The 11,318-nt window shown below is 40.6% G+C and overlaps 1 protein-coding gene across 1 annotated transcript; it reads right to left on the reverse strand.

The window, feature by feature from the left end:
- Window positions 1-4,414: 4,414 nt before the first annotated feature.
- Window positions 4,415-7,091, reverse strand: LOC148027360 (putative mannitol dehydrogenase). Its single transcript, XM_087691927.1, has 6 exons — window positions 6,871-7,091; window positions 6,648-6,761; window positions 6,141-6,368; window positions 5,691-5,976; window positions 4,932-5,085; window positions 4,415-4,823 (listed from the first exon to the last, which is right to left on the reverse strand). The coding sequence occupies exons 1-6, from the start codon at window positions 6,945-6,947 to the stop codon at window positions 4,615-4,617; spliced, it is 1,068 nt and encodes a 355-aa protein (XP_087548053.1). The 5' UTR covers window positions 6,948-7,091; the 3' UTR covers window positions 4,415-4,614.
- Window positions 7,092-11,318: the final 4,227 nt, after the last annotated feature.

Here is an 11,318-nt window from a genome sequence, read left to right on the forward strand (position 1 = left end):
GCTAAAGTGGATGGTGCAGAGCACAACGTGCTGGCACAAACAAAGGCTAGGTTATTTTTGAGAGTTTATAAGCTAAGAAGAGTGACCCCCTTGACGATCCCCCAAATTCTTTCAAACACATTGAGAAGAGATTGAACTTCAAAACAATCCCAAGATACATGTTTGGGGTTTTCTTCATGCCTTCTGAAAAAAACACACAATGGGGATACATGAGCAAACTTGGAGATCTGGTCTCTCAAGAGCTTCTGGGAAACTATCTGCCAAAGTAATGCCTTGATCTTGTGTGAGGGGATGGCCCTCCAAGTCTTCTTGAGCCTTTTTCCCAAGTCATCAATGTCCCTCTTAAGTTCCCCATAAGATTCCAAAGTTCTAAGATGCCACCCCACATTAGCAATACCGTGGTCAAACCTTTTGGTAGCCATCAAAGTCCTATCCTTTTCATTAACCAGACATTTCAAAATCCCATCATTCCTAGCCAACTTTGATGTGAGCCGTGAGTCCTTGAGTTTAGCTAGAATGTCCTAGAGCCATTCAATCTCTTTAGTATCGAGATCAAAGGTAGCCACTATTTGATTGAGTGGTCTGAAGGTTGAATTTGCATCATCCCAAACATCGTGCCAATAGCATGTATTTTTTTTGCAAGTTAATACACAACTTTGGATTGTGCTTGGCCAAGCTATAGCTATACTCATATGCATACAAGACTAGCCAAATATTCAAAGGGATGGAGGGATCAACCCTTCCTATAGTTCCATCTCGCCAATCAAAGAGAGAGGTCACTTGTATCCAAGATGCCACTATCTACTAAGCTGCTTTGGATTGTGGGATGCTAACGTTGTTGCTCTAGACAACACCAAGTCATACCAATTGACATCCGACCATACTTTCCCATAAATCTTAGACTACATAATCCAACTAGATATCAAAATACTCTAAAATTGTCCCTCATGGATGTACTTTAGGAGAGTAGTTGCCCGTCTCATTGCTTTCTCATGGAAAGGCTCCAAGCCTAGTTCTCCATCTTCAAGTGGGGCAATAACTTGGTCCCACGAGATGAAAGCCTAGCCTTTAGAGTCGCCATAAGACCAAAGAACCTAACCCAATTAGATTTGGCAAAGGGAAGCAGTGACACAACAAAGACAATCATAGTTGTCACGATCATTTTAAGGAGGACAATCCACCCAACAATAAACAACAAGAAACTAGAAATCTTAGCTTGAAATTTGTTGTAAAACCAATCAAAGCATCCTCCTAAGGGAGATTCCAACACCTATGGGCACCCCCACATAGCATATAGGTTGACACCTGGGGATCTCCCTAAAGCCAAACTAGCTCACTCTATGGGCTATCATCCCCTAATAGAAAAAGCAATTCAAACTTGCTAATGCTTACCTTAGAGCCAAATAGGAATGAAAACTCATCATAGATCTATGAATGGAAGGGCACGAATTGATCTAAGATATGCATGAATAGCATTAGAGTTATAATCAACAAAACATTTTTGAACAAAAATCTTAGCCATAGGGAGCACAAGGGGCTTGATAGTAGAATTTCTAATAGCTTAATCAATGTAGCACAATAGTGGGTGGCTAACCATTGCAAAGAATAATGGTGCAATAACAATAATGGGTGGGTAACTATTGCAAAGAGTAATGGTGCAATAAGGCATCTTTGTTGAATACTTCATTAGAGACCATGGGTAACTATTGCAAAGAGTAATGGTGCAATAAGGCATCTTTGTTGAATACTTCATTAGAGACCAAAGCTACTTGGAAGTATAAGCATCTGAGCCATTTGAGCCTAGAGCACAACCTTTCTTCATAGATTTGAGCACAAAATGCAATTTCTCATTGGTGAATGAATGACAAAGACAAGGCCACATCACTATAAACAATACTATTCATAGAGAGCAAGAAACGGTCCAATCTTCTCATTTTCCACTTGTGCTTGGTGTGGAAGGGGGGGGCTTCTCAAAGACATTAGAACTACCCACATCATCATAGTGTCTCATACCTTCTTCATCTTCTATAATTGTCAAAGTTTCCCTCTTTTGGTCTCCCTTTAGTGCATTCCAAGTATAGAGAGGTAGGTGCCTCTTGCATCAACAAAGGCAATATACTCTCCCAAACACATAATAGAGCAGCAAGGTTGTGAGTCTCACTCAACATAGCTCTCAACCAAGTGGAGCCGTCTTCTCCGCAATGGGGCCTATCGCCTGCCATGCCATTTGCAAAACAAAGTGATGGCTTACATACATTTCTCCCAACATCCAACAAGATTGGCAAATAAAGGACTACAAATAAAATTATTGGCAATCTACTCGGATCTAAATATCTGATATCCATGGAAACCCATTCAGCCTCATTAATGAGGTAGAACCCAACATATCATGCCCCTCTCCAAGTCTCGTCCACGTGCTGACTGTCAGGTGATGCATCGACCATCCTCTGCGGACATCAGTGAAGCAACATCTACCAAGCCCAACGACGTGCGCATGTCTTGCCATGACGACACCTCGATCATAATGCCTAAGCCATGAGAGCAATCTGCGCTGCTGGCCGTTATGTTCCAATCTCTAGACAAGACTGTGCAGTCACCAGACACGTGTGACTTCACCCGCTATCACGTGGCAACCCGCATGCGCGATATCTTGAGTGCATAGATAGAGAAGCTATCCATTGTCTCGAGTCTCGACTCTCACCCAAGGTGGAAGCTCTAGCACCGAGGACATCACAGATATTGTCATGTCATGACGTATCCTCAACTTTGTACTTGTCCTTCAGCAAGGTTTGTACACTTCCTCTGCCTCACCCGCACACATGCGAAAAGCAATAATAGCTCGGGACATAGAACAAGCTTGTGCTATCTACATCCAGTTTGTTTAATTTGTTGCACCCCAACGATGTCAGTTTGCATCTGCAGACGAACGTTGCTAATGCTCTCTGTCTTTCCTTAGAGCAAAGACCACAAGCGTCTCTGGTGAGTATATTGACAGTTAGCATCTGCAGACCAACGTTGCTAATGCTCTGTCTTTCCTTAGAGCAAAAGACCACAGGCGTCTCTGGTGAGTATGTTGACAAAGTTCATTGAGAGGAATCCATACTAGCTAGAGAAGCCCTTATAGGTTGGCAAATTCTTGATTTGCTCGTCTCCCTCTCGCAAGCTTCTTGATCGATACCTTATTATCGATTTTACCCTTGGGGCTTGGTTTGCTACCTAGGAATGGGCCCTGGACAATATTCTGTTTGGATTAATACATGATCTATTCGCATGTGACCTTGTAGAGTTCTGATCATTCACAATGTAACAACACACTGAAACAAGTGTCGTATCACAATATTCCACATGATAAAATAATACTGACTTAATAAAACCCTTGGCACACTTGCATCTACATGACCGATGCAAATTAGCATTCATCACAGTATGAAAGCGCAGGACGAGCGATGCAAGCACAAATCCTTAACCTGTGGTGCAAGTCCGTGATCACGCAGCAAAGCGGGGAGGGCGAAAATCAGAAGTCGTGAACAGCATGTGCAGTGTGGATAACAGGCCGCGTGCTACTGCTACTGCTACTGCAAGCGTGATATATACAGCCTGCAGGGACCAGGGTGGAAGTCCGTGACGCAGTAAGTACGCTGGTGAGGGAAAGACCCCACTCCTGCCTTTCTAGGCCGACGCAGAAAGGATGGCTTTTGTCCGATAGATATTCCCATACCTGCCACCTCGCGAATTCATCGTCCCACCAGAACAAAGCATGCCTATGTTAAGCCTGCTGCATGATAAGAAGGCGGCAAAAGCTTGGAGGATCCGTTTGCTATACGTAGTGGGCACCAAGACGATCACAAATGATCGTTGCTGATCGACATCTATTATTGTATAGTTTCCACCGTTGTTTTCTGCATCTTCCTGCAATTGTTTACATCCTCCGCAAACTTCAAACCCTCTCCTTCGGAGACGATGCAGCGCAAGCTTGCGTACGTACGAAAGTCCTTAGAATCGGGATAAATTACCTTGAATTTGAAAAGGCTCTACCGTACTATGTGACTAATAGACTACTCTTCCCTCCAGTCATTAATCTCACCTGACACCGTTCCTCAATTTGTGACTAATAGACCCAGCATGCAAGACCGAAGTAATTACAGCGACCAAAGCCCGACAAGCCACAGCCCACAGCGTCAATCCGCATCCTTGACTGTGAGTGACAATGATTGGTTGAATATAACCTATTCTAGTCTCACAAACTTCCGCAGCTTTTCGCGAGTGACAATATCTTGCAGCCTTTCGCAGGCCGTAGCCCCTCATTTTGAAACCATAAATCTGACAAACTACCATCATGTTATTGAAAACGATGAAATTTCCCTCTACGAATTCACTAATAAAGCACTATCACGATAATGGAAGCGAGAAGCCATTTGTTAGATTGATAAGGAGTCACAAGTGCATACAAAGCGTTTGTTATTCCGTTGTGAATACCAAAAATGCACTACAAAGCGTCTATTTTGTCTTGTAAGTCACGGATGGACCAAGGCACCCGACCTGGCGTATTACTATATTATAGACTCTCAAAAGTCTGGCCGTGGAAATATGTATTAAACCGAGCCCAAAAGTTTTTTAGGCATCATTTTTCTTCAGGGTGTTGGCAACGTCAATCACAAATCGATACTTAACGTCAGATTTGGCGAGGCGATTCATGGCAGTGTTGAGGTAGTCGATAGGGATTTTCTCGACAGTGGAGGTGATGTTGTGCTCGGCGCAGAAATCCAGCATCTCCTGTGTTTCCTGGACGCCACCGATCAAGCTACCACCAACAAATTTACGACCTGAAAAAGAAAAAGCATAAACAATTATGGCCTTAAATATCTATTTTAAAATAGGAAAAAAAGAGAAATTGACAGTGAGACGAAAGACTACCAAGATAAGAGATTTACCAAATATGACAGCACCGGGCCTAAGCTCGAATGGCTTTTCCGGAATGCCTACAAGTATCATCTTGCCGTTTACTGTCAGTAAAGCCACAAGCGGCTCCAACGCATGAGGTGCGGAAACCGTGTCGATGATGTAGTCCAAGGTCCTCATTGCTTTCTGCAACGACAACGGAACGTTAATAAACTAATTGTCTAAAAACGAACGCTGATTGACAAAAGACGAGCGCTACTTGAATTTAACGTCTGTCTTCTAATGTTTGCTTTAATGGCAATGTTAAAAAGTCCAGCGTCAGTTGGCAATAGCGTCCAATTAAATGCCCTTTCTGATTATTCACATTGTGACTGTTAACTGTTTAGTTGACCAACTATCAGGAAGTGGGAATGCATTTCGCACTATACAGACGGGCATTACAACCTCCGAAAGTAGTTAGCGCGAGAATACTTGCATCTTTTTATTAGCTGTTACGAAAGCACTTACTATCTAATTAGCTTTTACCTATGTACTTTCTGCCTGGACATCCATAAGAAATTTACTATACAATGCAATTAAAATGCCTACATTGTATCCTATCAGACTACAAGATGCAAATCTATCAGATTAGAAGATGCAAATCAAGTCTAGCCAGCTCGCACACTCTTTGACATCTGAAAATCTACCTTGTTACTAGCCAATTTTGGATGAACTTTTCAAGAGGCACAATTAACTAGTAATAGCAATGTTAGAAAGCCCCTACTCATGAAGGACTATATTTATCAACATACCTTCATAGAGTCCTCATCGGAGCTTAAAAGAAAATGATCAGCCCCCAAAACTTCCTTCGCTTCTTTTTCCTTCTTGGGAGAGGTGCTGATGACAGTCACTTCAAGTCCAAAAGCTTTGCCAAACTTAACGGCCATGTGGCCAAGTCCTCCCAAGCCGACCACACCAAATTTCTTACCCCTTTCCGTCATACCAAAGTACACCATGGGGCTGTAGACAGTAATACCAGCACACAACAAAGGCGCAGCAGCGTCCATAGGCAGGCTTTCCGGCACACGCAAAGCAAATCTGGAGTGCGATGTGATGAATCATGTAAGCTTTTAGCGATGAATCCGAATTGCATCAAAACGAAAAAGGAATGGCCAAAATGCCTGATCCTATCCTATGGTTCCTCATATTATGACCAAAATACTATATACATTCGAACGCTTCACGAGCAAAGGCTCACTCACTTCTCATCCACCACCATGATATCGGAGTAGCCTCCGTAAGTGTTTTTGCCATCAACGTCGACACTATTGTACGTCCACACAGTTTTGGGGCAAAACTGCTCAAGCTTCTTGTTGCAAGCGTCACAGTCGCCGCACGAGCGCACCATGCACCCAACACCGACATGATCTCCGACCTTGAACCGTGTGACGTCTGAACCGACCTCAGTAACAATTCCAACAATTTCATGCCTGCAGAGGGAGATCATAGAAAGTTAAGTCTTTGTCCGCATATATCACAATTTCTGTAGCCTGCTTGAAACATTTGGTCAAAACATGGACTACACGATCACGAAATGCAGGTATGATGTAAGCCTCGTGCATAAGAAGGATAACAATAACTGGGGCCGGCGCCTAATTCACGTGTACGAAACAGGCTTCACAAGGACTTTCATGCTACCATTAAAGAGGCCACCAACAGCAAGGCCTGAAATGCTGTTTAACTGATAACCAAGCTAGGAGATTGCTTACCCTGGAACGATAGGATAAGTGGAGCCCTTCCACTCGTTGCGGATTTGGTGAAGGTCGGAGTGACAAATTCCACAGTGCGTCACCTTGAATGTAACATCGCTCGGACCAGTAGTCCTGAGGCATCGGCATAATTAATGGAGGAGCAGCATGTCACAATAAGAGTTGCAAAACCAAGAAACGACGAAGATGGCACGAAGCGTTAAATTAGAGATGGACTACTTACCTGCGGGTGAACGGAAACGGGGAAAGAAGGCCGGTGCTGTCATGCGCAGCATATCCAAGAACGGGGACCTCGGCCATGGCAGCAGTGCGAGAGAGAGGGAGAGAGAGAGAGAGAGAGAGAGGGAGGCGACACAATCAAAGAGGCCGTCGGTTCTAAAAGAAGAGAATGAGGAGGGGAAGAGCAGCAAACCTTCACTCATAAATCGGAGACACCAGTTCTTTATAAATTTGAGAGACTACCAACCTTTTTTTTTCGAATTGAGCGGCTTCAGACACCCCCTTCTTCTAGAACACTCCACGTCCGCTCGTGTGAAGCGGCTTCTCAAAAATTGCTTGGAGTGTCGTTGAGTGATTAGTGTGGCCGAGCCATTATGTCTATTGATTTTGACCTTAGGCCTACAAACTATAGGCTATGTCATCTTCCGCCTTTTATTTTCCAGTTCTAAGTGACTTCTACCTTTTTAAGGGAACCTCCACTTCTTATATGCTTCTTCTTTTATTTTCTTTTTTTCGATTGGAAAAAACTTGGACAAAATAACACAAAACTACGATAGGATTCCTCCTACCGGAGAAGATGTAGCCAGAGGAAGCAAGCCCTTATGTATACCATTGCATGCAAGGAGGACAAGAGAGAAAGCATCAAGTGCACCAAGATGGGTTGGATGTTGAGGTGACTATTGAGGGGATCCCCAGCACACAAATGATCCAGTGGGGGCAAATAATGATACTATGGAAGTTGAGTACAAAGAGGTCGTTCGAAAGCAACAGGTTGACATGGGAAAACTGGAGGCTAACTTGTAGGAGGACCTCAAGCACTATATAAACAAGCATAGAGTGGCCCTACAAGGAGAATGAAAAAAATCGTCAAGCTCCCCACTACTTTTAGCTTGGGGCACCTTAAAAAATGTTATGCTTCATACTCCACTTGTGGGGTTCATTTGTATTGTTAGATGTGCTCAATGCCCCGCCCTCATAGGGTGCCACCAATGATTTATAGGGCTTAAAGTTGTAAGACTCCCATTATGCAAAGAAGTTGCCCAAACATTGGTTAGTGGGTGCTAACTTGTGTATGAGCTCAAAAATTGGTTGGTGAGTCCTAACTTGTATGTGAGATGAGGTACGTGTGACTAGATAGCAAAAAGGTGACCTTTGTGGATTTAGCCTTTAGGTTAGATAGGGTAATTATGCTAGTAGCAACTCGAGGCACAATGCATCAAGTTGCAGGGTATGGGAGCTATTATGGACCCTTATGTTGGTCCCTAATAAAGAAAATATTCCCTTGAATTTTCTTAGCTGACTAAAGAAGATTCATAATATAGTCGAACATGCCAACAAGACTATCTTTCTAAAAGGAAGACCCCTCCCAAGCCATCATAAATTTATATTTTGTCCTGTAAAATTTCTTCCAACTAGCCTTAAGCTCTTCGCCTATCATCTATCTAGATCACCATGTAAACTTCACAATAGAAGTGTATGAGTGGACAGAGCCATCTTTGTATCAGTTTGTTTAGAATTAAAGAAGTTTCTGTTCTTCTTATATTTGTTGTATATCGTCTACTCCTTGCTCAAATTTTTTCTATTATACCATGTAATTCTTGCATGGTATTAGAGCCCATGGGGCTCTAAAAAGTGAAGAGTGTGGGAGAGACAAGGGTTTCAACAGCAAAGAGAAGCAATATTATCAAACACATCAGGTAGTAGTAGTACTATACCAACAATTTAAACATTGAGGATTTGTCCACCAACCTTCAGTAAAGTCAAGTTAAATAATACAAAATGCACTTTGTGGAAGTTTTAAATTACAACTATCCTTGATTTTTTATGAGCTTCTAGATACAATGCTAGGGATTGACCCAAAACCACAACACACACATGACCTATCAAATTCAAGTGTTATGATTTCTACAAATTCAGATATTCTACATGTCTGGAAACGAAGAAATGTAAGTGCATTGTGTGCCTTAGTTATAAACTATTTTGATAATGTTTTGACCTTGATTCAATATATAACCAAGGCATCAAAGGCTTGGAACATATTGAGGAGTCAATACAAAACATAAAATCAAACAATGATTCAAAATCTAGAGAATCACCTAGCAACATGAAGTTTGTTGAAGAAGAGATAACTAAAGCATTCATCACTCGGATCAAGAATTTGCACAACCAAATGGCTGGCACTAGGATACAAAAGACTAACGAGGATCTACAAAAATATTAATGCAAATAATGCAATGGATTTGTGACTTACAAAATAATAGTGCCACCACTTTTGCACATTGTTGATTGCGATGCAAAATATAATCCATTCATATTGCAACTTTGTATGATATAGCAAATGTTTCTTTTGTGTATTGCTTCTCGTTTGCGTTTAACAGTCTATGTAAATAAGATAATACTAGGGAATATTAAGGACATGTTCAAAACATAATTGGCTTGCTTACTTTTATTTTAGACACAAAGCTTTTTCACTTGAACAAGATTGGGTAGTCATATGAAAAAGTTATGCTTCACATTGATTGCCTTACAAGTTTAGAGAAAAATATGAGTGGCTCTTATATCTTGACCATCTCCCAATCAAAATAGACATCCCAAACAATGAACATGATACTCTCATGATAATCTTGAATTATGGTGCTTTCTCACAGTGATTCATTTGCTCTTCAATATTCAAGTTTGTGAAGAAAAATGTTGTGTGCACACATGCACATGTGTGTGCATGTGTGTGTGAACATTCAAAATATGCTTGACAACATATATTATTTTAGGCTTTTACATAAAGAATTTTCACTTGAACAAGATTGGATAGTCATATGGAAAGTTATGCTTCACATCAATTCCCTTACAAGCTTAGAGAAAAATATGATGTGGCTCATATATCTTAATAGTCTCTTTTTTAAACAAAAACAATGAACATGGTACTCTCATGATAAACATGAATCATGGTGTTTTCTTACAAAGATTCATTTGCTCTTTAATGATAAAGCTTGAGAAGAAAAATGTTATATAGAAAACAATGGCAAGAGGACAAAGCAAAAACACAAGCAATGATGGAAGACCATAGGAGCAAGATGAAGATCATAGTTTTACTATGAAGCATTATAAAAGAAAGAAGATGCAAAAGGTAAGTGTAAAATCCTAAAATGCACTTAGGTGATGTTTATGCAAAACCTCTTAAGTAGGGAAAAAACTCAGTTGGTCCTAAGTGTATCCACACATCATTACCATAGTTTTTGCTATATGTCATGCCTCGAGAATGATTTGAACAAGTACAGGGATTTGATAATTTGAGAAGGGTTAAACATTTAAAGCTTTGCTAAAAGCTTCAAAGTTCTTATAAGTGAGAACCTATGTGAATAGATATGTAGAGTTATCCTATGAAGGCACTATTGAGTGGATCTTTCTTACTGAGATTCACTCTTGCACATCACAATAATGCACTTCAATGTGCCTTTGTGAGTATGTAAAAGTGTACTCCTTAAAATTGCTTAAGCACTCTCACTATCATTATAGAAAGTGCTAAGGGATGACTAATTAATAGTAGCAATTCAGCAACAAATCATCTATGCCATATGCACTCAAAAGAAGATGTGAAGGCTTGCTCAGTAACTGGCTTAACAAGTAGAAGTGCCAAATAGGTTGCTTTTTTCTCTACCATATATGAAGCACTAAGATGAAAGTAAACCTCACTGGTGGTGGACAATCTAGTGTCATAATAAGCTCGTTAATCTGAATAACCAAAATCATGTTTGTACCACTTACACGAATAAAGAATTGTCTTAGGGCCTTCATAATCTCTTAGTCTCTCTAACTAAACAATTATTAGGAAATGCAATAGGCTACCCTTTACCAAAATTATAGTTCTCACACACATGTTTTACATGAGCTTGTAAATGTAGTTAATCAGATAATATGCCTTTCATGAAGAAGATATAATAAGAACCCATAATTTGAGTGTCCAAAATGTGCATGTCATAACTTAATCTTGTTTGTAAAATGAATAATATACACAGTCCTCTCATACTATCTATCATGCAAAGTCCTTAACATAAGGTACATCTATCATTCACAAACATAAATATAAAGTGAGCTTGATGATTGCAAAGACTAGTAACATGTTCTTTTTTATACCTAGTCGTAAAGCACTAATGGGATAGTAGGTGTTTCACCCTTTACCATCATGAATTGCACTTTGTAAACACCTTGAAGAGGATATGAGCTAGTATTGGCACATCAAACAAAGTTGCTCTACCAAGGCATTTATGAGGAGGAAAACAACTCTCCATGTGGAGCAATATGCTTGCTAGCAATATTGCCAAATAACCATACATCAAAATAAAAAAATCTTGTGTTCTACATAGAAGGATCATAATGGTAGCGTCTCATCAATTCATCATCTTCCTAAGTATAACATGAAAAACTCTTCTTTTCTAGAACCAAAATTTGATACAT

This window comes from Lygodium microphyllum, chromosome 13, assembly GCF_053477565.2.
Source record: "Lygodium microphyllum isolate KBCC chromosome 13, Lygodium_microphyllum_v1.1.10, whole genome shotgun sequence".
Lineage (NCBI taxonomy): Eukaryota > Viridiplantae > Streptophyta > Polypodiopsida > Schizaeales > Lygodiaceae > Lygodium > Lygodium microphyllum.

Excerpts from the sequence above, each read along its gene's own strand:
- LOC148027360 (XM_087691927.1), bottom strand. The coding sequence starts at position 6,947 with ATGGCCGAGGTCCCCGTTCTTGGATATGCTGCGCATGACAGCACCGGC. Across the intron at positions 6,762-6,870 it reads CCGTTTCCGTTCACCCGCAG|GACTACTGGTCCGAGCGATG; the intron begins GTAAGTAGTCCA and ends CCGATGCCTCAG. Across the intron at positions 5,977-6,140 it reads ATCATGGTGGTGGATGAGAA|ATTTGCTTTGCGTGTGCCGG; the intron begins GTGAGTGAGCCT and ends ATCGCACTCCAG.